This window comes from Pygocentrus nattereri, chromosome 2, assembly GCF_015220715.1.
Source record: "Pygocentrus nattereri isolate fPygNat1 chromosome 2, fPygNat1.pri, whole genome shotgun sequence".
Lineage (NCBI taxonomy): Eukaryota > Metazoa > Chordata > Actinopteri > Characiformes > Serrasalmidae > Pygocentrus > Pygocentrus nattereri.
In genome coordinates this window covers 34,116,233-34,142,627 of record NC_051212.1, presented here as the reverse complement: position 1 = coordinate 34,142,627, position 26,395 = coordinate 34,116,233, and the positions used below count along the sequence as shown (strand labels likewise).

Below are 26,395 nucleotides of genomic sequence, written 5' to 3'. Positions count from 1 at the left end.
ACCCATTTTAATTTATTGTTTTTGTCAGGTCATGACAAATGAACACATTTATGCATATCCTCCTATTCAGCCTACATGAGTACATGCAAAGTTTATAAGGAGTGTTTCATACCAGACAGTACAGGGCAGCCAATCAGGACAGTGTTAATTTATCATATCAGCCTTAAAGGTAACAAAAAGTTACATTTTTAAGAGAGTTTGGAAAATGGTCATGGCAAAGTGGGTTATTAGTGTTTGTGGTGCATAAAGTTTCCCAGGGAAAGAAAAATAAAAAAACAAGAAAAATCTAGGATATGCGCCCTTTAAAATGCTATCATTTTGGTGAATTAGTAGTTTCAGATTTCATGGTAAAAACCAGATATGCTGTTTGTGCTGTCAAATAATAAATATGCTACAAAAGCTGTTAAATTTGAAAAGAAAAAAGCTGATACCCTCGCTTGATGTCTCCATGTGGCAGAGTTCAGACAGTATGAACTAGACACATGATTGCTTGTGCCTCCTTTACTCTACAATTACATGTACACTTACATGGATAAGATTATTAAACTTGTATATTTGAAATGAGGAATCAAGCTTATTGTGCGTCTGTGGTGTACCAAATTCTTATCACAGATTTCCCTGAGCGTGTTTGTCACCATCTGATCATTTAAACCACTCGAAAATGTCATTTCTTCATGAGGCATCTATTTTTGTAGCTAGAGTGGTCATGTGGAAAGTGGTGTGGTTTATCCTGAGGCAAGGTGACTAGCATGAATTTATGAAACATTCAACTTCATTGGCTATAATTTGTGTATTGTTACCATTTTTCATACTCTGTCTTAAAGGCCTTTGATAATAGAACGTACTGTAGTTTATATCCTACAGCTTTTGTGGATTGAGAAAAAAAAAAAAAACACTAAATAGAGAAATAACTACCAGCTTAGTGTAGCACTTGTGCAACAAGGTCAAGAGAACCCAAAATAACTCAGTTGGCGTCCATTTCTCATAATGCAAGCAGAAATAAACAACATGGCTATGTGCTCTGGCCTATGTGCTTTGTGGCATTAACAAAATGGCAATGGAGCAGCGGCTACTAATCACAGATCTCTCACAGAACATAGTTCACTTGTGTAAATTCCCACTGCTAGCTTGAATGTCATTTGCTCAGTCTGATTTAAACAATACTATAACGTGACAATCTTACCACATGAATATAATAAGAGATTACACCTTTAGTTCAGTTAAAGCATTATTAACAAAGCTTTAACTCACGAGCCAATAAAGACAGTTTCCCGTCTTTGTCGTGTTGACGGTCTGCTAACTACTTTCAAGCTGTTTTTTTGTGTGTTTTAGTTCTTTTATTTTCCTTTTATCTTTTGTAAGTTTCTAATGTTGATTATTATTTCAGCCCATTTAATTGCGCTGTACAGTAACTGGATACCTTGTGAGTGAGCAGTCATATTTTAATATGGGTGTCATTAGCAAATGATTACTTAAGTTTTCAGATCATTTAGGTCAGCCTTAGCAAGAAGTATTCCTAAATGATCACTCACCATGTAAGTGGACATTGTTTGTTTTTAAGGTGAGTGTGTGATGGTTTAGCCTTGCATGGTAACATGGTATACATGGTATACTAACTGGTGGGTATAAGCTTCCATTACATGTTAGCTATGTTAGCCTCATAGCTCTAGTGCAAAATAACATGTCTTGGCTGTTTGACTACATTTTAGGTTTTTTTCTTTTTTGTTTTTTCTTTTTTTTTTTTTGTAGTAAACATTAATGTTTGTCATCTCTACTTGCACGTCTTGTGATTGTCAGATGTCCAGAAGCTCTTGCTGCAGCTCGTACTGAAGTGGACAAGGTCTTGCAGGAGTTAGACCAGCCAATGAATGACCATGACATGCCAATCAGCCTCTCCAAACAGCAACTGGACTCCATGACTGTGCTAGGTAGGTCCTGTGATTGAGAGATACTGGTAAATAGAAATATTCTGGATAAAAGTGTATACAAATATTTGATCACTATTAGGATTACCAAAGCCAATGCATTAATAACTAGTTAAAAACTAGTTAATACACACACACACACCTCTTCTAAGCCACTTTACCTTCTGGGAATGAGGGGTGCTGGAGCCTATCCCAGCTGTCATTGGGTGAAAGGCAGGACACACCCTGGACTGGTCCATCGCAGGGCTAGTTAATGAAATAAATTACAAATTTTAAGCACGGTTTATACTTTTTTTTTTTTTCTTAGTTTGAACTTTATAACCAGCTGTCTAGAAGCCTGCATATATATGACATTATTAACATGCAAGAGACATTGTGCGTGTTTGAAACAGATGTGGAAGTTTACAGGGCAAGAGATATTGTGTTTGAGACAGGTGTGGATGTCAGGTCAGGATGTAGACCAACTGGAAAAACATAGAGCTTTGCCTTATGGCTCAGCTCCCTCTTCACCACTACAGTCCAGTACAGTGACCGCATTAATGCTGCTGCCTGTCCCATCCTGCGGCCAATCTCACGATCCCTCTTCCCATCACTCATGAACAAGACCTCGAGATATTGAACTCCTAAACCTGGGGTAAGTCCTCTCCCCTTACCTGGAGTGGGAATGCCATCCTGTTCCCATCTTGGCTATGCCTTGATACCCTGTCCATGAATATCACAAACAGGAGAGACAGGGCACAACCCTGCCGGAGCCCAACACTAATACTGAAAGGGTCCGACTTAATGCTGAGTATATGAACACAGCTCTCACTCTAGGAGTACAGAGGTTGAATGGCCCGATGTAGTAGCCCTGGTACCCCATACTCCTGAAGGACCTCCCACAAGAAATCTCGGGGAACCCGGTCATAATCAGAATCTGAATCCTTTATTGATCCCAGAGGGAAATTACAGCCTCCTCCAAATCCACAAAACACATGTAGACTGGGTTGGCAAACTCCCATGCCCCCTCAACAATCCGCGAGAGGGTGAAAAGCTGGTCCATTGTTCCACGGCCGGGATGGAATCCGCATTGTTCCTCCTCAATCTGAGGTTCAACTATCGGTTAGAGTCCCCTTTCCAGCACCTTGGCATAGACTTTCCCCAGGGAGGCTGAGCAGTGTGATACCCTGATAGTTGGCACACACCCTCCAGTCCCCTGTTTTAAAAATGGGGACCACCACCCTGGTCTGCCAGTCCAAAGGTACTGTTCCAGAGGTCCGTTGCAGAGGCGCATCACCCATGACAGCCCCACAATATCCAGAGCCTTAAGCATCTTCGGACAAATCTCATCCACTCCCGGTGCCTTGCCACTGAAGAGCTTGCCAACTACCTCAGTGACCTCCACCAGGGAAATGGAGCTTGACACGCCAGAGGTCTCCGGCCCTGACTCCTGTGAAGGAGGCATGTCTCCCGGATTAAGGAGTTCTTCAAAGTGCTCCTTCCACCGACCGACAATATCCTCATTTGAAGTCAGTTTCTCCATCCTTGCCAAATACAGCTTGGGCGCAGCCTCCCTGACCACTACTGAGTAGACGGACAGTTGTCCAGAACCTCTTTGAGGCCGAGCGAGTCTTTTTCCATGACCTCACCAAACTCCTCCCATGCCCTGGATTTTGCTTCTGCCACTGTTGCAGCTGCTACCTTTTTAGCCTGTCGGTACCTCTCTGCTGAGTTGGGAGTCCTTCGGGCCATCCAGTCCCTGAAGGCCTCTTTCTTCAGCTTGACTGTAACGCAGAGCAAGTTAGCAGACGTATGTGCGGAGGTAAGCGACTTTTATTGAGGGCAAATCCAAATTCAGGGTCATAACAGTCCAGGTTCATGAAGCCAACATGGAGAGATTCAGATACAGACATGACGAGAAACACTAACCAGAATCTGACAGACAAACATATCAAACAAAGACGGATGCAAAGACCAGCGAAAACAGGGCTTAAATACATACCGGGAAGACGAGGGACAGGTGAAAACAATCAGATGCGGAGTAACCAAACAATGGGCAGGGCTTGAAAACCAAAACAAACGCACATGGAAGATCAAAACAAAGGAGCACATGGAGTAGTGGGAGGAGCAAACCGTGACATTGACTCAAACAGGTTCATCTAATCTCGCATCTGAATATCTGAAAGTGCTTTAAACAAAACCATCCCCTCCCATTAACACTAAAATGAGAAATATGACACCCTACATGGCTCTCATGGACATGTACAACTGAGGACTACAAGGCTGCAAGTGAGGCAATTAAAATAGGACAATCCGTGATCATAGCCCTCTCATTCAAGTACAGCTTTTAAATAGTTTTTAAAGTAGCATCCTCAGCTGACTAAGCTGGACAGTGTTCACGGGATGATAAATCAAACAGCAGCTAACTAACAAAATGTACAAGTGTAAATCTATTTCCAATCTTCTGAAAATTGTTCAGCTTTTACAATGTTATACAGCAGGGCTCCACAAAATATGAACTGTGGGTCCCCACCTCCCTTGCCTAATTAACATATTTTTATAAGTACTTGAAGATATTTCCTTTTAAAACCCCAATTCCACAAAAGTTGGCATGCTGTGTAAAATGTGAATAAATATGAATAAAACCAGAAAGCAATGATTTGCAAATCTCAGACACATTTTATTCATGATAGAACATAGAACACACAGGACTCGTTTAGAACTTAATGGCAGCAATACATCTCAAAGTTGGGACAGGGGCAAGAAAAGACTGGAAAAGTAAGTGATACTAATAAAAACTGGAGGGTCAATTTTCAACTAACTCACATGACCATGTATAAAAAGAGCATTTTAGAGATTCCTGTGGACTCTAGAGAGACAATCCAACTTGGTATTAGTGCACAGTTTAAAAGCCAGCATCTCGGATGGTATGCATTAGTCCCTATAGTGTGGGCAGCTTACACATCTGGAAATGCGCTATCAATGCTGCACAGTTTATAGAGGTTTTAGAACAACATATGCTCCCATCCAGACACCGTCTCTTTCAGGGCAGATATCACATATTTCAGCAACACAATGCTAAACCTCATACTGCATCCATCACAACAGCATGGCTTCATAGAAGAAGAATCCAGGTGATGAACTGACCTGCCTGCAGTCCAGACCTTTCACCAACAGAAAACATTTAGCGCATCACGAAATGAAAAATCTGGCAAAGAAGACTCGGGACTGTTGAGCATCTAGAATCCTACACCAGACAAAAAATGGGATAACATTCCTCTCCCAAAACTCTAGCAGTCAGTCTCCTCACTTCCCAGACGTTTACAGACTGTTGTTAAAAGAAGAGGGGATGCTACACAATGGTAGATGTGGCCCTTTTTTGAGATTCGTTGCTGCCACCAAGTCCTAAATGAGTTAATGTTTTTCATGAAATGGTAAAATGTCTCACTTTCTCACTTGATCTGATGTGTTCTATGAGATTTGCAAGTGATTGCATTTTTATTTACATTTATTTACATTTTACACAGCGTCCCAACTTTTTTGGAATTGGGATTATATTTTGAAAGTGTTTTAGTAACACAATATAGTGTAGTGTCACATTTTTGAAGTCTATTTGATTTGAAGGCTAAATCCTGCTGTTTGTAGCCTTGGTGTTTGAGAACGTGGTAGAACTGATCTGTTATGATTTCATATGCCGTTGAAGTTGATACTGAAACATTAAAATACTGTTGTTGTCCAAGAAAAGCAAATATCTTTACAAAAACTTTACTTTTACAAGAGAGAGCAAAATCCTCCTTAAATTTGATAAGTCAATATAAAGAAATTTTTAAAATTATTTTTATTTGTTCATTCATCATGAATTTTTCGTACAGTGTAAAGGACATCAGCTGTGCTAGAAAAGTAAAAATAAAAAAAGGAGAGATGTTTTTTTTTTCTTGAGCAGCGATCTGTTTTAATATATGAAGAAAAAATATATGTTGTGGTATACATGGTGGCCAGAGTCTTTCATTCTGAAAAAAATGATTCTTTGATAACATCCAGCAATTATTTTGCAATGATAAGATTGCTTTATTCCACTACAGCATGTGTTTTAGGATTTAGTTTCAAAATTACTGAAGCATTAAATCTTTTTAATGCTTTTCATTGTTACATTTTCTGAAGAACATCCAAATATAATTTACATTTAAAGGTAGCTCAGTTAACACCAGTTTGGTGTTTTGATAGTTTCTTTTGTAAAATGTCAAAGAACGATGAAAATCGTCATGTGGTAACTTTCAGACGGAACAATTTCAGTTTCAGTATTAGAGCACCACTTTAATGAAAATGTTCAGCCTTAAGATTAGGGTGTCTGTGGAAAGTCTAGCCATACATTGGCAACATCAGATGGAGTCTTTTCATGACTAAGAGGAAGTAAAATATGAGTCATTAAAACCACAGACAGGGATTTTCTAAAACATTGCAGGAACACATAGGAAGACTGTAAACACTGTAAAGAAACTTTTTGCTTTCAGTATGGTGCTTTCTTTAGAGGTAATTTGATGTCCGTGGAACTTAACTTCCACCTAATTATGTGGTTTGAGTGGATTTCCTTGATTGCCACCCAGTAAAGGAGCCCATGAACAAAGCAAGCAAAGCAGGCTGCAGACACTGTGTAGGCAGGGATCGAAATAGTGCTTGGCATCATCTGGCATTCCTAGATAATGCTGGAAAAGAGCAAAGTGAAAGTGGCAAGGCACGAGGTTCAGGGGGCTGAAAATGATAATCATACCAAAATGTTTTTTTTATTTTTTTTCCCCATTTTCGGAATCTTTCCACTTAGCTTGAAAACATCAGTGGCTTTTTATATCATGGGAATACTTTATGATCGGTCTGATAGAAATGCTATTTATATAATAACTTCTTGTTCTAAATACATTTTAAACAATTTTTAAAATTGTGTTATATTAATATACAACATGTTTAAGATTATTTTCTCTTTTCCTGTGAAGTTATAATTTTGGAGATTTGTTTTCAATGATTTTGTTAATAGGCACAAACTAACATGGGTAAAATTTAACTTTTAGTCATATTGTCATGCACACAGCAGCATCTTATGTGAATTGTGACAGCAATGGACTAGATATTTGATATGATAAGTAGATATATGAATAACTTTTTATCACTAGTGGTTACTGAGTTGTAAGTAAAAGTCATGAAATTCACACTTTATTATTTGAATCATTCTCTTAAAGCACATTTTAAAGCATATAAACAATTCAGTGTGAGCTGGCACGTGTTACAGCAAGACCTTATTCACACATACTGCTTCTGCGTGGGGTGAGTGTTGTGGCAGCCTGAGTGCTATAGCTCGAACGCGCTGACCTTTTTATACAGTGAGACGGTTATACAGACAGATTTTCCAGACAGATAAATGGTCACATCAGTCACTCTGCTCGATTAAAAATAAAATTTATGAAAGTGCATGTTATTTGTTTGCCCTTAACAGCATTCAAGTCTGGTAGATGAACTGGGTAATCTGTTTGCAGTAAGGAATGTTTAACTTGTATTTCATCATAAATTAAATTTAAAAAGCGTTTAAGTTTGTATTGTTTTAAGTTTTGTGTGGCGTCTGGGATGCTCTGCCACTTTGCACATGCAGCCTGTGTGAAAGTTCTGACCATTTAACCAAGGTGCCGTAATGAAAATCATGACTTTCCGCATCACTCACAGCACACAGATGCCGTATGTGAGGGTTGGGCTGAAGCCTCCTACAGTAAACAGAGAAGACCATTTTTACCCATATGAATTCAAAACAGTACAATTTTTGAAAGTTTTTTTTTTTTTTTTTTTTGCACATATTCATTAATGTGCTATAGATGTCAGGTAAATAAAATATTTCAGTGTTATTTTATTGATATTTGCTCTTCTATTTTGTGCGAGAAACAAATTTGACAGGTTGACAACTTATGGCTATACTGGGTGAATTGTGATTTATATTGATTTACAAAATATTTTACTGTTACAATTGTCTCTTAATCTGTCACAATGAACCCTGCATTTGGGGTTAGTTGGTACATTTGCTCTCCTGTCATTTTCAACTTTTTATAAACCATAAGTGCAAGAATTACAGTGTCTTCATTTGTAGCTGAGATTCCAAGGTATACTGTATAAAAAAACTTGCTCAAATTATTTAATATTATTAAGTAAACAACACAACGTGTTACAGACTATTGGACTGAGTTAGAACTTAGTATGTGAACTGACTGAAGGAAGTATGTAGACGTCTGCACAGGAAAAGTCTCTCCCAAAGCAGAAATCACTGTTAATGTGGTTGCACGTTTCTTTTGCAGAGAGTATAATCAAGGAAGCTCTTCGTCTTTCCAGTGCTTCTATTATGATAAGAGTTGCCAATAATGACTTCACTCTCACACTGGACTCTGGGAAAACAGCAGCCATTAGAAAAGGAGACTACATTGCCCTCTACCCCCAGCTCATCCACATGGACCCTGACATCTACCCCCACCCCATGGTAACTGTTTCAGGCCTTCACAATTAAACAGCAATTTCTCAACTGCAAAATGTTCATTCACATATCAGCAGAGTTCAGTGTCAGTCAACCCAGTGAATAATACCTGATTCAGTGTTGAGTCATCGCCCTCAATTACTCCCTCCTCCCACTTTAATATTTAGCTTGGAATCATCATTAAACTGTCAAGTTCCAAAGTCACCACAGGAAGGTGAACTCAATTGAGAGGAAGGTTGTGGGAAGTTGGGGGAAAGCACCTGCTCTTCTGTTTTGAAGGTCTTGTTTTTGCTCAAGCAGCAAGTGAAGAACTCTTGGCCAGGAGTCACAAACGTAAATTCTTGAGTTAAGAAATATTTTCTTAGCCTCCTGTCAGACTCAGACTTATCTTAGACTGTAAAAACTGACAAGCCTCAACAACTAACTTCTAATGTGTTTCACAAGATATAATTGTTAATATAGATTAAGGCTGTTTCCTCCACCATCACTTCTAGCAAACTTCTTGTTTGCTTTTTTTTTTTTTTTTTTTTTTTTTTGCACTGAGCAGATTAAACTGAATAACTGGTTGATGCAAATAATCGTTAATTGAAAAAGAGCACGACTATACCCCTTTCTATGGAAAGTCTAGCCATAACATCTGACATCAGATGGAGTCTTGTTTTTTGAGTAAGAGGATGTAAAGAATGAGTTGTTAAAACCACAGGCAAGGATTTACTAAAACATTGCAAGAAGTAATTAAGTGACACACACACAAATGAAGACTGTATTAAAGACTGGATTAAAATAACTTTTTACTAGCAATGTGGTACATCTTTTAGAAATCATGATATCCCAAGAAACCTCTGTTCCACCTAAGTGTGTTTTGACCGGATATATCCGTTGCCACCCAGTAGAGGAGCCCATAGACAAAGCAAGCATAGCAGGCTGTTGACACTGTGGGCAGGAATCCAATGAGTGCTTGGCATTGGCTGGCATTCTTAGACAATACTAACTACAAGTTGTGATCTCTTTTCATTTTAATAAGGTATACTCCTATAGACATGTTGGCATCATAATGCTGATAAGTATGGCATATATCATTTTTAAAAGCAAATATTCTGTAATAAACTGTAATTAGATTATTCAGTTATCATTTCTTTACATAAAGTAACTGAGTAGCTGTTTGAGTGAGATTCGATCACCACATTTAAAAATGTTTGTCATTAAACTTCAGCTGTTTATTTAGTGTATCCATTTTGGTGGGATGAAATCCTACAATTTTAAGATGACTTTTGATAGTATTATCTGATCTGCTGTCATACTGTTGTGTTACGTCATCGACATTTTATAAAAGACACTGTGATGAGTGAAGATGGCAGTGATGATTCATTTTTTTATTCTCTCCCAACTGTAGGAGTTCAGGTACAACCGCTTTTTGGACAAGTCAGGCGAAAGGAGGAGCCAGTTCTTCAAAAATGGGCGGCAACTGAAGAACTACCTTATACCATTTGGTTCTGGTGCCAGCAAGTGTCCAGGTCGTTTCTTTGCCATGAATGAGATAAAACAATTCCTCACAGTAGTACTCTGGTACTATGACTTACACTTGAGTGACCCCGACTCCAAATTGTTACCAGACACTACCCGCGCAGGCCTTGGTGTTCTACCACCCAAGAAGGATGCGCTGGTTAGATATAGAGCTAGAGCAGACAGATACAGAGAGAGTTACACAGAGGAACGAGCAAACTGAGACAAAGCGATAATGAGATTTTATCCGGTTTCCATTCAGCTGTGAAAATTTAGGCAAATATCCTGTAATGTATATTTGCGCAAGCTCTTCTCCAGAAATGTCCAGTAATTGGCGATAGGCCCATTATGTCTGTTTATTGTCTAATATTATTATGTTTTGGACTTTTATAAGATATGTAGATGGAACCCCAGCTATGAGCTAAGACAGATGACTGAAAGAGCAGGTCTCTGAATATACTTTCGCTGGCCACTTTATGAAGTAAACCTTCTTTAAAGCTGTACCTAGTACAGTCAGTTAAACTCACTGTGGCTAGAAGTTTATGGACCCTTGACTTTCAGATCTTTCGTGGGACAAAAAGGCCTAACTTGCCATCGATGTTCCAGTTAGTCGCAGAGGTGTTCAGTGGAGTTGGGGTCAGTGCCCTGTGCAGACTGCTAGAGCTCCTCCACACCAAACTCAACTAACCTTGTCTTGTCACCTAGTTTTGTGCATAGGACTGCCAGATAGTGAAACGTGATTCATCACTTCAGAGTGCAGAGGTGGTTTGTGGAGACAGTATGGTTGTGTGCATGAATCTATACACCTGGCTGAAACACCTGAATTCAGTAATTAGGAGGGGTGTCCGCATACTTTTGTTCAAAGTGTAAGTTGGAATACACACATTTTTGGTACTACTGTTCTTTGTGAGTGATCTGGCCTAAAATCAGGGCAGGTGCTATCTGAATATTTTGTTTCTGTATATAGAATTGGACAGTGACTAAACTGTATTTGGCTCTGTACATACAATTTAAAACAGTCTCTATGAAGCTAAAGTGCAGAATGTCAGCTATAACTCTTGAGCGATCCAGATCAGAATCCTAGCCATTTTAGAGAGATATATATATATATATATAATGTGTGTGTGTGTGTGTGTGTGTGTGTGTGTGTGTGTGTGTGTGTATATATATGTATATATATATTATGTGTGTGTGTGTGTGTGTGTGTATATATATATATATATATATATATATATATATATATATATATATATATATATATATATATATATATATATATATATATATATATATATATATATGTATATGTGTGTATATATATATGTGTATATATATATATATATATATATATATATATATATATATATATATATATATATATATATATATATATATATATATATATATATATATAGCCAAACCACTTCATAAGTAATGGGACAAATTCATTTAAGTGGTCATGTTTACTACTTGGCAACTGAATAATGCTGTCAGTCTGAGAGCCATACACTGTGTGTCTTCACTTATGATGGTCTGCCAGGCCTGGACTGCAGCCATTTTCCTGCTTACCTTGAGGGGCTTTCTGCTGTCAGACATGTCTTCAGTAAATGAAATGCAAGATAAATGAGGTTCAGGTCAGGTGACTGACTTGGCCTATCAATAACATTTGCGCTTTTTGTCCCTGCAGTTGCTTTAGCAGTATGTTTTGGGTCATTGCCCTGAAGGGCCTTCAACTGCATTTTGAGGCATTTAGTAGGGGCTGAGCAGTTTTAGGCACTTCTGCACACATAAAATCCATCAAAATGCCTGTTACCACAGTTGGCAGTCATTTCTACAGCAAAGACCAGTGAGGCCGTGTCATTGGCAGTCATATGCCCTGATTTGTCACAGATGAAGAGGTATGCTACGGACCATGAGCAATTGCTTTTCTCTCCACACTTCCTCTTACATCTTGTTCTCATCTGCGTAATACAATTTGTCCCAGAACTCTACAATGTGTTCTCGCTTCGTAACAATGCACCAAATAGTGCAGAAACTAATGAGGCAACAGCACACAGTTAGACAAGAAACTACATCCTTACAGTGCATGAAATGATAGGTCTACATGTAAAAGTTGTTGATTCCTGTCTTCCACCCAATAAAATGTAAAGCTAATAGGCTGAATATTGAGTTTGATTATGTATTTTGTGAATGTTTTTTTTTGTGTGATTATTTGACCTTTTTTATAAAGATATGCTTGTGAACAAGTTGTTGTGAATTCAAAATGCAATAATTTCATAGTAATAGCAATGTGTGTGCATGTTTGTAAGCCTGGAAATTTGCTGATGGTCTGAAAGGGTGATGTATGTTTTAAGTACCGCATATTCCTGCATGTATTGATATAATGTGTATTTAAGTAAAAGACTTTTCTCAAGAAATGTGTATCTACTAACAGGTGTACAGCTCATACTTAAACCCTCTTAATACTCAGCGGTACTCTTTTTGTTTTTCTTTGCTTTCGGACAGTTTTTCTGTTATTTCCATTATGTCAATTGCTAACTTTATAATTCAGCAGAACGTTGTAATTGTCTTCATTGTCATGAAATAAAGAAATAAATAGTATCTCGGTAACGTACTTGTGGTCAGACTAGTGGTTTTTTTTTTTTTTAATACAAGCTATCCGTTTTTAAATAACCACACTGCTATATTTGACCATGGGATTACACCTACTCTTCAATTAAGTAAGTACACTTACTTTGTATCTACCGTCTTTACCCGTTTTATCAGCTCCATTTACCCTGTCGATGCACATTGTAGTTCTACAATTACCAACTGTAGTCCAGCTGTTTCTCTGCGTACTTTGTTAGCCCCCTTTTCACTCTGTCCTACAATGGTCATGACCCCCCACAGGACCACCACAGAGAAGGTATCATTTGGGTGGTGGATCATTCTCAGCACTGCAGTGACACTGACTAAATGGTGGCGTGGTCGTGTGTTGTGCTGGTTCGAGTGGATCAGACACAGCAGTGATGCTGGAGTATTTAAACACTGCGTCCACTTACTGTCCACTCTATTAAACTACCTACCCAGTCAGAGACTGTAGCTCATCTGTTGCTGCGTAGTTGGTGTTGGTCATCCTATAGTCCTTCATTAGTGGTCATAGGACGCTGTAGGCTGGTTAGTTTTGGTTGGTGGACTATTCTCAGTCCAGGAGTTACACTGAGATGTTTAAAAACTCCAGCAGATCCACTTGTACCAGTGCAACAAAGACACACTAACTCACCATGACCACGTCAGTGTCAATGAACTGAAAATGATCCACCACCCAAATAATACCTGCTCTGTGGGGGTCCTGCCTATAGAAGAACAGGGTAAAAGGGGGCTGCCAAAGTGTGCAGAGAAACAGATGGACTACAGTCTGTAATCATAGACTTTGAAAGTTGTCAGTGGAGCTGATAAAATGGACAGTGACTGTAGAAAAAAGGATTTGTACTTAATGAAAGCGTCCGGTTTGTGTCCAAGATAATATTCTAATACAAAGCTGTAAACAATGTATATTTCCATCAGATGGCAGTAATGCACCTGCAGCCTGCGTTAAGGCCTTGTGAAGAAGGTATAAACCTGATCTCACTATGAACTTTCAGCTAGTGCAACGCAAAGATGATTTAGTCGGACTGTCTCTGGCTAAATTTATAATAATGACAAACAATCTGTTCTAAAGTTACCACCATTAAACATAACGTAGAAAAAGAAAGCCGTTTTAAACGCGTGCGCGTGTTTGTGTGTGCCCTACACCTCCGTTTTACCCTCTATTTGAGGACTTCAGGTCCCCGTGATCTAGTGTTAGCTCACATGTCCCCAATGTTTGTTGAAAATTCTGAAATTACAGGAACACAATGTCAGATAAAACTTTTCTATAGATTAAAAAAAGGGGACCCAACACAGAGGTTAAGGTGAGGAGTAGGTTTGCGGGGGCAAAGTGTATTTTGCTCTAGAAATGGGGACGCAGTGAAACGTCCCCAAAAAGACGGCAATACGAGTTCGTGTGTGTTGCTTGTAGGCAAACGAGGACGCGCTGGTTCGTGACTTCACACAGACGGTGAGCGCGCGCTCTGCTCGTCATCTGCCTCACGGAGAAGATCGAGACACGCGGGTGAGGGTCGTGCCGAAACGCAGCGGAGGAGCTCAGTCAGCATCTTCTTCACGCCGTGTAGAAACACCAGGGTGAGTCCTCACGTCGCTGGGCGGATGCTGACCGCAGTGACTGCAGCGTCGTCTCTGGACACTGCAGGTCGGTCTCGGCACATCACTCAGAGCCAGCCGGCTGACCCGCCTCGACGCCCTGAGAGGCCGTTTCATTTGGCTGGGCTGGCTCTGGTTCTGACCGCGTGTCTGCAAAGCGCTCGTGTTGCTGGACTGTGCTGAGACGTGGGCTGCGGCTGCGGCTGCGGTTGTCGCGCGCTGTCTGCGGCTTCAAGGTGTCCGTATGTTTACCAGACCCTAAAATTTGCCCACCTCGTGGAATAGACGCGTTTACGAGGCTCTGCGAGCGTTTTAAAGCTGTCCGTTATAATCAAGATGTTTTATTTCGTCGAAGTGATGACGTATGCCGCATGCTCAGCTCTCAGCATCCAAACAAACAGGGTTCACCTTCACTGCGGAGTGGACACTCACTGACCACTTTATTAGGTACTGTGTATTTCATCAGCTTCACTTACCGTGTAGGAGAACCGTAGCTCTACTGTAACAGCCTGTAGTCCATCTGTTTCTCTACATACTTTGTTAGCCCTCTTTTACCCTGTCGTTCAATGGTCAGGAGCCCCACAAGCCATATTATTTGGGTGGTGGATCAGTCTCAGCACTGCAGTGACACTGACGTGGTAGTAAGTGGACCTGAAAAAATGGTCAGTGGGTGTAAATACAACATAGACTCCTAAGAAAAGATGGTGATTTAAGGAGTTCTTAATAAAGGCAATGGTTTTGTGTAGAACCTTGAGTTCTATATAGAACCATTTCATGCTTAAGGGGTCATTTGCGTGGTGAAAATGTGTTGAAAATGGCTCTGTATAGGCACCAAAAAGGGTTCTGTTATCGTTACAGTGTCAAGAATAACAATAGAAAAAGCCATTTGGTTCTTTATAGAACCACGTACAACACATTGTCTAGGAGTGTGAAGAACAATTTCACCATGCAAAGACCCATTTAAGCATAAACTGGTTCTATAACCCTTGAAGAACAATCTTGTTCAGTGTAATAAGTGAACCTGATCATGTGGTCAGTAAGTGTATATTTTGGATACACTGTGTGTCCATTTTATTACAACTACATTGTAAGAGTGACTGATCTTATCATTACTCGAGTTATAGTTGTGTTCTGGGTCACTGCTGCAGAGCTACACAGTGTGTATGTGTGTGTGTGTGTGTGTGTGTGTGTGTGTGTTTGTGTGTGTGTGTGTGTGTGCGCGCGTGTGTGTGTGTGTGTGTGTGCGCGTGTGTGCTCGTTTCAGGTAACTGATCCAGTGCACCTGAGACAGGATAGCAACCATGTCACTGTATCCGTCGTTAGAAGACATGAAAGTGGATAAATTCATTCAGGTTTGTCTTTCTTTTCCATCTTACCTGTTGAATTATTCAGTTGTCCAGTCCAATGATTTCTACCATCTTTAAAAACTATGCTCTTGAAAGTTAGTACCTGTCAAAACGATCCTTTATTCTTCTTTGATAGTAGAAAATGTAATAATTCTTTCTTCTGCAGGCACAGAACACTCCTACTGCCAGCCCATCCAAAGCACTGGCACTATCAGACCCTGCCCACTGCCTGTCTACCCCAGCCCACCATGAGTCAAAAGTGGAGGAGATTGGTACAGGTCAGTTACTGAGCACTCTGCAGTAAACACAACTGTTCAAAAGTGTGCAATCAATGTTTTCAACAGTTTTCAGTTAAAATTGTCTTTCACACATGTTAGTCATTTACAAATTTACAGTTTTCAAATAATGAACAGGGATCTAAGAAGTTGTACAAAAAACAAGATAATACATTTTAAATGTATGCAGAATGATAGGCAGAGCAGATTCTAAAATGATTGTGAAAGCTGTATAAAATAATCCAGAGTGTCTTTTAAAAATAAGATAATTGAAAAAAAGCATTGCACATAGATCATTACAGTACAGAATGTATCATTTAATATGTTGTTCTTAATATACCCTTTGATGTCTAGATTGTAATATTAAATAAAAAATTTTACATTATACAAATCATTTTGTATGAACAAGTAAAATTATTATCAGACATTGTTATACTCAAAAATAGCTCTTCAGTTAGAACAGTAGAACAATTCCATGGAACTGAAATGGGTTTTTTGAGTGACAAAATAGTGTTCTGAAAAGTACACCCATTGAAAATATACATTATGTCTGTCTGTACTATGCAGAGAGTAATTTATTAGTAAGTGTAAAGTAGTATTCAGTCCACAGAACAGGCATACATGAACTTGCTCTTACTGCCAGCAATAATGAGGCTACACAGTTAACTAAAGAGTAGAAGAGAAACTCATACACAAGGAAAGGCAAGCCGGGGGAAAGACATCGCACAGAGTTTAAAGCTGCACCACTTAAGATTCGCTTAAAGATTTTGGTTAAAAGTGAAAGACGTCACATTACTGAGTCAGGAGAAAAAACAGGCTAAAATATGGCAAAATCAAAATGATGTCTTCTGCACGTTACATGCAAGTACACCTTTCCACCAGAGAGTCTCTAAATCCCAAATCTTACATAGTGTAGCACTAAGTCAAAGAAGGGTGAAATGTTCAATATGCAAAAAGATGATGCCATCCAAAGGGAAATATGCATTGAACAGGCAAACGCTTCAGCTAAATCTGAATTGCAACACAGCTGACTCAGTTTGACTCAGTTACATGCATTCTGTTGGTGTCACATCAAAACCATGTACCTCCATTTTTTCCCATTTTTATTTTTCTGTAGCACAGCATTGTGTGAACATGATAAATGGATAAATAAAAATAGTCTAAAGCTGTTACATTATCCTATATTAAAAACTTAAGGATGTTTTTTGCATCTCCCTGTATAATTCAGGTTTAATCAAGAGTAGTGGTAATGTAAGAGGCTATATTCTGTGACACAGATGTGTGTGTGTATATTGCTGCCCACAGGTACATCTGGTGGATTATATCCTGAGCTGAGTGAATTTATGGGCCTGAATCTCAGTACAGATGCTCTACAAACTCTGTCTACCACAGTTCCTGAGCAAAGCAGTGGAGTAAGTCTGTTGTGTACGTCACTAGCTGATTCAGGGGATATAAATGTCCATGTCTGTAGAACAGTGTATCCTCTGTTGTGCTTCATAGGCCCTCAGTGTCCACTCATCTGGCATGAACTGGGCAGCTGCTCCCATAACCGGTGGCGATCTGGGCGTGAAGAGGGCTGAGATCCGGCAGGGCATCAGGGAGGTGGTGCTGTGCAAAGACATGGATGGCAAGATCGGCCTTCGCCTCAAAGCTATAGACAACGTAGGATACATTTAACACCCTTAAATACCCTTAAATTCAAGCGTGGGCCTTTATATGGACTCACACTTCAGTTTCCCACTCTCATAATTAGACACTTTCCAAAGGATTAAGATTAATATCTTCAGTTTAATAACCGAATAATAAGCCTGGACTTCAAGGGGTACAGGGAAACCACTTCATCACCTTTCCGATGGCCTAGTGGCAACTCGATTGATCCCTCCTTGCTTTCCTCCCTCTTTTTGTAACACTGCAGGTCTGCCTGTCACTGCCCTTGTGCTTGTATAATGACAATGACATAATATGTTTGCATTGATCTCTCGTCATATTTGTGTTAATGAAACATGCTTATGGAACTGAAAATCCAACACATTCATCGGAATGGCAAATTCCAAAGTTTCTTATATTTAGGCTTTGGTGATTTGACAGTATTGTCACTGCAATATCAACAGTGCTGAACAGTGATATTGTTTCTGAATTGAGATGGTAATTGGCAACTCAGTCACTGGAACACACATTTATGTTTAACTGGTCTGAAAGAAGCCACCCACCAGTCAGACTACATACATAGATACAATAGACCATTGTTGGAGTTTTTGAGAAATGCATCTAGTCTAAAGCAGAAGCAAGACATAAATGCAGTCATGTGATTCAATGCAAAGGAAATGACACCTTCTTACACAATGGAGAGTGTTCAGTCAAAAAAAGCCGATTTTCACAATGTTAGCAGTGGAATGTCCAATTTTAGAGAGGGACCCAAGTCCGAATACAGAATCCAGTTGGGGGTTATTGTGACTAAAAATAGTTTATGGAAGGTTAAATAGTCTTTTAACATGAACAAAAACCATCTTATAGCTTTTTAAAAAAAGAATGGTTGGTGTTTATGGTAAATAACCTATAATAACAATTAAAAGCCTATTCACTTCCTGCAATCATGGCTGCACTGAAGCATGGCTGTAAGAGCCTGTAATGATTGACAGTTGAATATGTCTGCTTTCTCTTGATTCCTAAAAAGAAATGACAAATGGTGCACAACTTTGTCCACAACTGATAGCCTATAAACAATCAGCTACAAGCTTCAGTGGAGCCAAAAATGCCACTGCAAATAACACCTCTGGACCAGTGTTTCTCTGTTTTTGTGAGCCACTTGGCGGTTCCACATTTTTGCTGCATCCCAGATCCCAGCTTACTAGTTTAGAGCAAAAAATGTGGACCCATCTGGTGGGCCCCAAGAAGTGGCTTGACAAGCAGTGTTACAGACACCAGAATTTATTTAATGACTCTTTTTTTCCCCAAATATGAACATAAATACTATCTGTTTTAAAAAGACATGTCAACAATTTTGAAAAATGAATATCACCCAAACCTACTGATAATGAGATTGCAGTTTGAATCTGTAAACACAAAAACTGAGTGATGTTCACTGGCATATGCACAGCCATCATATTCTGTGTGGGTGTTTTTTTCAGGGGGTTTTTGTGCAGCTGGTGCAGGCTAACACTGCAGCTTCGTTGGGTGGTCTTCGCTTTGGTGATCAGATTCTGCAGATTAATGGAGAGTCGTGTGCTGGCTGGACCAGTGACCGTGCACACAAAGCACTGAAGAACGCCAATCCTGAGAGAATCACAATTGCTGTACGTGACAGGTAAGAACACCCATCACATGCCTTTGGGCAGCTTTGACCAGTGTTTCTGTTAGTCATCAATGCACAGCACTCGAATGTTTTATTCATAAAGAATGAGCCCGCCCTGGCTGAATTATTGATAAAGTTATCAGGAACAGTGGGGCGTGTTTACAAGTGTATAGCTGAAAAGCTTAACGGCAAGCAAGCATAGGGTGTTTTAAGTCTGAGTTGATGTTTAACAGTAAATAGAAATGGATAATAATAATAAAGCAGCTAGTGACCTATTTTTATCAAACCATGCCTTTTTATTAGAATGGGGTGGACAGTATGATGATATGTTATCATTATCATGCTAAATTACATCACAGGACACTTATATAGGTATATCCTCAGTGTTCTCACACATTCTGGAAAACTTGGAACACCTGGAAATTTATAGACTAGCTTTGTAAAACATCGGGAAAATACTAAGTATGATGAAAATGTCCTGGAGATATTAGTGAAGTCCTGGAAAAGTGTAAATTTAAACCCTGAGACTGTATATTTTAGCATATCATCGCTACTGGAACATTCATCAATTTTTACACAATGTTAAGAACAGACAAAAAAGAAGAACGCAAAAATGGAGATACAAGGTTTTATCCTAATAGCAACAATATTACTTTTTTACATATTTCAGCATATTTATAGCTGCTGATGCCCAGTTTTAGTGTCTTGTTCATGCCTATTGTAGTTTGGAGTGCTGCATTGTTGTACAGTATGTCGACATATACATGGGCGTTGTGTCAGAAAACCGGGTAGAGCAAGGCTATATTAACAAACTTTTTGCTGCCTGTAACCTTCACTTCACATATTTTAGTAGGGCTTGTGCTCAAATGATGATTAAGGCATGGTTATGTGAGTGTGTCTCAGTTTATCACTCAGTCTGTTGGGGGTTGTATTGTTGACTGAAATGTTAAGGATGCCAGCAGTTGTGCGTTAGTTTACGATTACCTGATGTGAAAGCTATCATGAATACAAATCAGAGAAATTGTATGAAATGTGTCCTGGAAAATTCTTTTCAAATTACATTGGCAATTCTGATGATGAATATTGTCAGTACAGAACACTGAATAAAGAATAAAACAGATTTTTAGTAATTATAGAGAGCCTGAGGCAAACTGCATAGCTGCACAAACTGTACAACAAATAATTGATTGGATAAGAGTTGATTATGTCGTTATCATAGTTTTTCTTAGTGTTTCTTAGTGTAAATGTGTCACTCCTGTTTTTGGTGCACTTTGGTGCTGCTGCACTCTATTTGTTCCAATTTCCAGTTTAAACTGTTTGCAAACCTCAGAAAAACAAACTATGGTGATACATATTATGTATCATGAGAATGTCTTTAAAGGGCCCATGTCATGGAAAACTTACTGTTCCTTGCTTTTTTTAATCAAAATAGTTTGATGTAGTATGTAAACATTGTTTATGTTTCAAATTGTACTGTTCACTCTCCAGTTCATACAGTCCATATAAGCAACAAATTTTGTAGTCATTGCCTCTGTGATGTCACAAAACCAGCGCATTCGCATAATCTATTTATATTCAGCCTATAGCTGTTTAGCCCCACACATTCCTCCAAAGGTTATAAGGAGTGTTTCAGCCTGGACTGCTTTTTTAATACAGGGCAGCCAAACTGAAGAAAAGCTCATTTACATGTATCAATCTTAAATGAACAGTAACAAAAAAGCAAGAAAATATTTGTATGTGGGCCCTTTAAGTATCCTATTGTTATGTTTCTGCTATATATTAACTCCTTACCTTAGCACAGACCTTTGACCGATTACCATTACTTATTATATTCTAAATCTCCATATAAAAAGCCATTTATGTTCCAAGCTAAGACTAATTGTCATGCTATTGAGCTGACCCTCACTCTCTGCAGGCCTTTGGAGCGCACAGTCACTCTCCACAAGGACATGAGCGGGCAGCTAGGATTCATCTTTAAGAAAGGCAGAATCACCTCGATAGTAAAGGACAGCTCAGCAGCTCGTAACGGACTGCTCACCGACCAGCAGATCTGTGAGATAAATGGACAGAATGTCATTGGATTGAAGGTAAATAGGTCTCACAGTCTGTTCTGTCTCTGTAGCAGGAACTTCTCTGCATAATGACTTATGAAAGCTTTGCTTGTTCTTTGCTTTTGTCTTTATGCACTATGAAAGTGATAACAGTTAACTGGTTTTATTCAACTCTGTTCAAATCAACTACTCCCCTGGTCCTGGATTCAGCCCTGTTCCTATTTCTAAATTCCCCTGATGAATGTAATTGCTTTTTGGGTTAAAACTCTCAGAGTGTGATACCAATGTTATCCTCTTAAACAGAGCCATTATAGCATTGAGGTCGCTCTAAAATTATTTTCGGTGTCTTTATGGAGCCTAATGACAGACTTTGGAGGAGTCACACACACACTTCCACATAATGCTAATCTCCCGTAGGTGTTCAGTTGTGTCTGGTGATCTGGTGATTGCGAAGGCCGTAACATTGATTTTGATATTCATAAGCCTTTCACTGGTTTTTCATTCCCTATAGATGGGGGCATTCCTCTTTCCTGCAAGAGATCACTCCCATCAGGATAGAAGTGTTTTATCATAGGATAAAGGTCATCAGTCAGAATAACTTTGTGTTGATTTGCAGTGCTGCGTCCCTCAAGTGGACATGAATTGCGCCAGCAAAATGCATAAGTATAACAGAGCAACGGTACCCCCTCACTGTAGGGGTCAAGCATGCATGCCAGTACTGCTGTCTTGGTGTATGCCATGCTAGCAATCTCCCACTTATGGAGAATATGGTGGAGGATGACTCATTTGATCATATCACAGTTTTCCACATCTCTGCAGACCCAAGCCTATAGTGCTGTTCTTGTCACTGTTCTTATTAAAACAGTAACTAGTTCTCAAGCCACATCTGTCTTGGCATCTTGATCAAAAATCGAGGTCAGCTGGTCCAGATTGGCATTTTTATACATGACCCATAGCATGGTAGGATGTCTGTTGCTTAATTGTATCTCCTGTATCATGCTGTACATCTGTCAGGAAGCATCTGCGCTGGTTATATTTCTCCATTCGTTTTACAAGATCGTTTGGCCATTGTTTATAAAATAACCATCGTTTTTTATTTATATATATATATATATATATATATATATATATATATATATATATATATCCTCCTGAGACCCAGCAATTCAATTTTGTCCACTGTAGTGGACATTATGTTTTTTCTCAAATCTTCCATACTATACTTTTCACTCTACTTAGTCCTGTTGTTCCTTAAAGAGGACCACTGTGGCTTTAAAATGACATCACATTTCAGGGGTGTGACTTTGCCAGGTTCTTGTTGCTGTCTTTTCAAAATGGCTGCCATCACAACAAGCATATTTTATGGAAAAAAGAAAGGTAAGCATGATTTTCATAATTAATGAGTTTTTTTACTCTATTAAGTAAGTTGATTAAGTTGAGCTTAAGTATTTTCATAGGAAAAACAGCTAATTTATAAATGTACTCTGTAGTGGACGCCAGGACCTCGTGCTTATATTTGTTTCACAATTTTTAGTAGACAGCTCAATGACAGAGACAGAGAGGATTCTTAACAGAATCATTGAGGGAGATTCAGACATAGATCTTTCTGAGGATGAGAGTCCATTGAGAGAGCATGAGACAGGAGAGAGTGAAAGCTCAGATGACACAGATGAGGAGGACCCAGATCAGGTGGACCAAGATGCAGAGCTGGATGAAGCGTCCCGTCGTCCTCTATGGGCAAAAACCAGCACGTAGGGATCTGAGGTTTTTAATCAATGCAAAAATGAGAGGATAATCTGCAGGGTTAGGGTTATGTCATGATATATATCCCAATATTTTATATTGGAATCTAATGAAAAATTTTATGACATTTATTAGAAGGATGAATGAATGTGTTGAAAACACAAAAGTGTTCAAGTGAACTATCCCTTTAACATTCTTATGGCATGTTAATTATGCTAAATTATCAAGCATGTTTTGTCTTTCTTCTAAGGTTCATGCCCATGTTGGAGGAATGTGGAATTACATCAGCTGATGATTCCCTATACCGAAGAGACTGGAGCCCACTGCAGTACATTGATGATCAGTTAATTCGGGATCTGTCTTTCTTCACCAACCAGCGCATGGTACAGGATTCAGGCTGTAGTTTGAACACAACACCAGAAGAGATCAAGACCTTTTTAGGAATCTCAGTGTACATGGCATGCCTCGGATATCCAAGAATGAAAATGTACTGGGCTGCCAAAACAAGAGTCCCAATAATAACTGACTCCATGACACGAGATCGTTTTTACAAGATCAGATCTTCGCTCAAAGTTGTCAATGATCTGGATGTGACAGATGATGAGAAGAAAAAGGATCTGCTTTGGAAAGTAAAACCATTCTTGAATAGAGTGCTCCAAGGTTGCCTCAGCCTACCTAGGCCAGCAAAGGTATGCATTGATGAACAAATGGTTCCCTTCACAGGCACCTGTTGAAGTTCGTCAGTATGTTCCTGGCAAACCAAATCCAACAGGATTAAAGGTATTTGTTCTTGCAACTCCAGGTGGCCTTGTGTTGGACTTTGAGACTTACCAGGGAAAGAGCACCTTCATTGAACACCAGCAAATGGGAATAGGTGCAAATGCAGTCCTGCGTTTGATTGAGACAGTTCCCAGAGGAACACTGGTGTACTTTGATCGGTATTTTACCACCATCAGGCTTTTGGAGGCTCTTCTGGAAAGAGGCCTGCCTGCTACAGGAACAATTCCTAAGAATCGAATTCCAAAAGAGTGTCACATCACTGCTGACAAGGTCCTGAGCAAAAAAGGAAGAGGGTCATCAGAAATGATTGTGGTAGCAGAATATAACAGAAACATGGGGGGTGTTGACATGTGTGATCACATGCTCAGCTACTACAGAATGTCCAGTCGCACCAAGAAGTGGACTGTTCGTACCATGCTTCACTTCACTGATTTGGCCATCACCAACTCCTGGATTCAATACAGACAAGACAGTCAGACCTTGCAACGACCTGCAAAGAAAACCTCCCAGTACCTGGAGTTCAAACTTCTCTTGGCTGAAGAACTGATATCCCAGGCCCAAGTAGGTCAATGAGATGACACTGACTCAAGTGATCAAGAATTCTTTCTGGAAATCAAGAAAAGGAAGCCCCATCCAGATACAAGAATAAGGAAATATGGTGCAATTCATTTGCCCCAAATGCTCAACATTCCAAATGCTTCCAGATGCAGAATGCCTCGATGCAAACGCAAAACCTTTGTGAGATGCATAAAATGCAGCATGTTCCTCTGTGTCTCCAAACAGTCAGATTGTTTCATGAAATACCATCTAGAGTCAAATATCTAATGAAATTATAAAGAATTTTAGGTGAAGTGTTGTAGATGTTCCATTATTCTGGGTTAATTACATTTGCTATTGTTTTTGTACATGGTATTCTATTTTCCTAGATGATTTCAGTGGATATTTCCATATACATACTCGGCTCTTAAAAGTTTAACACTTGAGAACCATGAAATCCCATTGTCCACTACAGTGGACATGTAAAATTTTAATAAAAATAAGTTTTAACATTTTTTTCTTTGCAATGTATTTTTTATCACCACGACACTTAATTTATATGAAAAAGAATAATAAATTAAAACTTTTTTTCCCTGGGTCTCAGGAGGATATATATATATATATATATATATATATATATATATATATATATATATATATATATATATATAAACTGTAAACAGTCTCTCTCTCTCTCTCTCTCTCAGGACTCTCAAGTGTTGGACATTCTTAATTGTAGTGGCAGAGTTGTAACCGTAACTGTGATGCCAGTGGTCATCTTTGAACACATGATGAAAAGGTAAAGCCGAGCGACTGTGGGAAAACAAAACCTAATGCTAATGAGGGGCTTGATTTGCTACACATACCTAAAAGAGCCCCTTTCTTTCTGTTTTTAATGGCCTTTTATTGCTGTACTTCCGTACTCTGCAGGATGTGCAGCAGCATTGTGAAGTCTCTAATGGACCACTCCATTCCTGAGGTGTGATACGGACAGAGCCAGCGTGGAACAGGCTTGTCTTTGTGTGCGGCTCTACAGTTTTGGGGGAGTGATGTTATGCATACATACACAGTGTGTGAGGATTTGTACATTTTAAAATTAGAGAGAAAAGAGAGAAACGAAGAGAGAGAGAGGGACCTTTGTTCTTTTTATTTTTCTCCTCTTCCATAATTAAAGGAATTCAGTGTTTTTCAGCTTAATCTGTATGAGCTACATTTCTGGCATGCGCTTGAAATGTGTTTCTGGCAAGGAAATGCATGCTTTAGATGCAGCAGACAGAGATTAAGCTGAAAAACACTGAAGTATTCTTTTCATTTCTTCCTTTATGTGGTAGTAACAGTATTTTTCAGTGTCTGTCCATTTAAAAAAAGTGAAAAAAATCTATATTTGTACATAGAAAGGCTAAGCTGAAACATGTTAGCCCAATTCTCATAATCATTTTCCCTGCTATAGGCAAATAAACTCGTTTTACAGAGGCAAAGTCCCTTGAATTTAACTTTTTTTGGGGAATTACACTGATAGAAATCCCCACTGTTTAACCTTTGCTTATCCATGTTGTAACTTCATGGTGTTCCTACCTGTACAGCATCTTGAATTATCTTAAATCATCAAAATATTACATATACAGAAAATACAGGAAACATTTTTAAAATGTTAAACACAGAAATGTAAGTAATGCACAATTTGAAAGCCATTGTAAAACTATGCAGAGCTGCCGCAACTTTTATAAGCAAATATATTAAAAAACAAAAGCTGATGTTGCAGGACAGTTTGTAAAATGTGAAACCTGCTTTGTTATAATGATACTGTCAGGCCTGAGTTGTATGTGCATAGGCCTAACCTGTTCTTTATATGGTAACTGTTCTGCCTATTAGGGCAGTTTGATGGAAGAATTCATACAATGTGGTTGAAGGTGACCTCACATGAGGTATTGAAGATTACACATGAGGTAGGGGAATGACTTCTGTTAGTGCATCTCCCTCCAATAATTTGTTGGCATCTGCATTTTTCATTAAACCAGGCAAGTACATGCATTACTCTATCACATTCACAGTTTCAAGAAAATCTTGACCCTGTATCATTTTAAACAGCTTTACAAATGTTAATAGTAATGTGAAGAGAAGTATAGTAAATATGTTCTATTCAATCAGTACTGTGTCCATTATCCAAACACTACATAATGTCCAAAGACATATCAGTGTGTTTTGATATTTCAAGCTCAATAAAAATCCAAACAAGTGATA

At 39.0% G+C, this 26,395-nt stretch overlaps 3 protein-coding genes and 1 long non-coding RNA gene across 5 annotated transcripts in view; 3 read left to right on the top strand and 1 right to left on the bottom strand.

Annotated features, from left to right (window-relative positions):
- LOC108436144 (cytochrome P450 7A1) overlaps nucleotides 1-11,071 on the top strand; it is an 18,175-nt gene extending 7,104 nt beyond the window's left edge. The window contains exons 4-6 of the mRNA XM_017712437.2: nucleotides 1,798-1,928; nucleotides 8,234-8,412; nucleotides 9,800-11,071. Coding sequence (XP_017567926.1) covers nucleotides 1,798-1,928; nucleotides 8,234-8,412; nucleotides 9,800-10,132 — 643 coding nt within the window. The 3' untranslated portion in view covers nucleotides 10,133-11,071. The remainder of the gene's footprint in view (nucleotides 1-1,797; nucleotides 1,929-8,233; nucleotides 8,413-9,799) is intronic.
- LOC119265261 overlaps nucleotides 1-14,750 on the bottom strand; it is an 18,538-nt gene extending 3,788 nt beyond the window's left edge. Inside the window, exons 1-3 of the long non-coding RNA XR_005131538.1 lie at nucleotides 14,607-14,750; nucleotides 2,087-2,171; nucleotides 1,776-1,935 (exon numbers count right to left, since the gene is read on the bottom strand). This is a non-coding gene — a long non-coding RNA (uncharacterized LOC119265261). The remainder of the gene's footprint in view (nucleotides 1-1,775; nucleotides 1,936-2,086; nucleotides 2,172-14,606) is intronic.
- On the top strand, nucleotides 13,939-26,395 carry LOC108436145 (syndecan binding protein (syntenin)). Of its 2 annotated transcripts, none has more exons than XM_017712438.2 (9): nucleotides 13,939-14,112; nucleotides 15,395-15,482; nucleotides 15,643-15,754; nucleotides 17,057-17,163; nucleotides 17,252-17,413; nucleotides 18,880-19,055; nucleotides 20,959-21,130; nucleotides 24,862-24,953; nucleotides 25,085-26,395. In XM_017712438.2, exons 2-9 carry the CDS (start codon nucleotides 15,432-15,434, stop codon nucleotides 25,137-25,139), a joined length of 927 nt encoding a protein of 308 aa, XP_017567927.1. In that variant the 5' UTR covers nucleotides 13,939-14,112; nucleotides 15,395-15,431; the 3' UTR covers nucleotides 25,140-26,395. The 2 variants fall into 2 exon arrangements, with proteins under 2 accessions (XP_017567927.1, XP_017567928.1); XM_017712439.2 differs by lacking the exon at nucleotides 13,939-14,112 and adding an exon at nucleotides 14,189-14,577.
- LOC108436146 (piggyBac transposable element-derived protein 3-like) lies at nucleotides 22,251-24,669 on the top strand. The gene is made up of 2 exons (XM_017712440.2): nucleotides 22,251-22,471; nucleotides 23,088-24,669. The coding sequence occupies exon 2, from the start codon at nucleotides 23,537-23,539 to the stop codon at nucleotides 24,188-24,190; it is 654 nt and encodes a 217-aa protein (XP_017567929.1). The 5' UTR covers nucleotides 22,251-22,471; nucleotides 23,088-23,536; the 3' UTR covers nucleotides 24,191-24,669.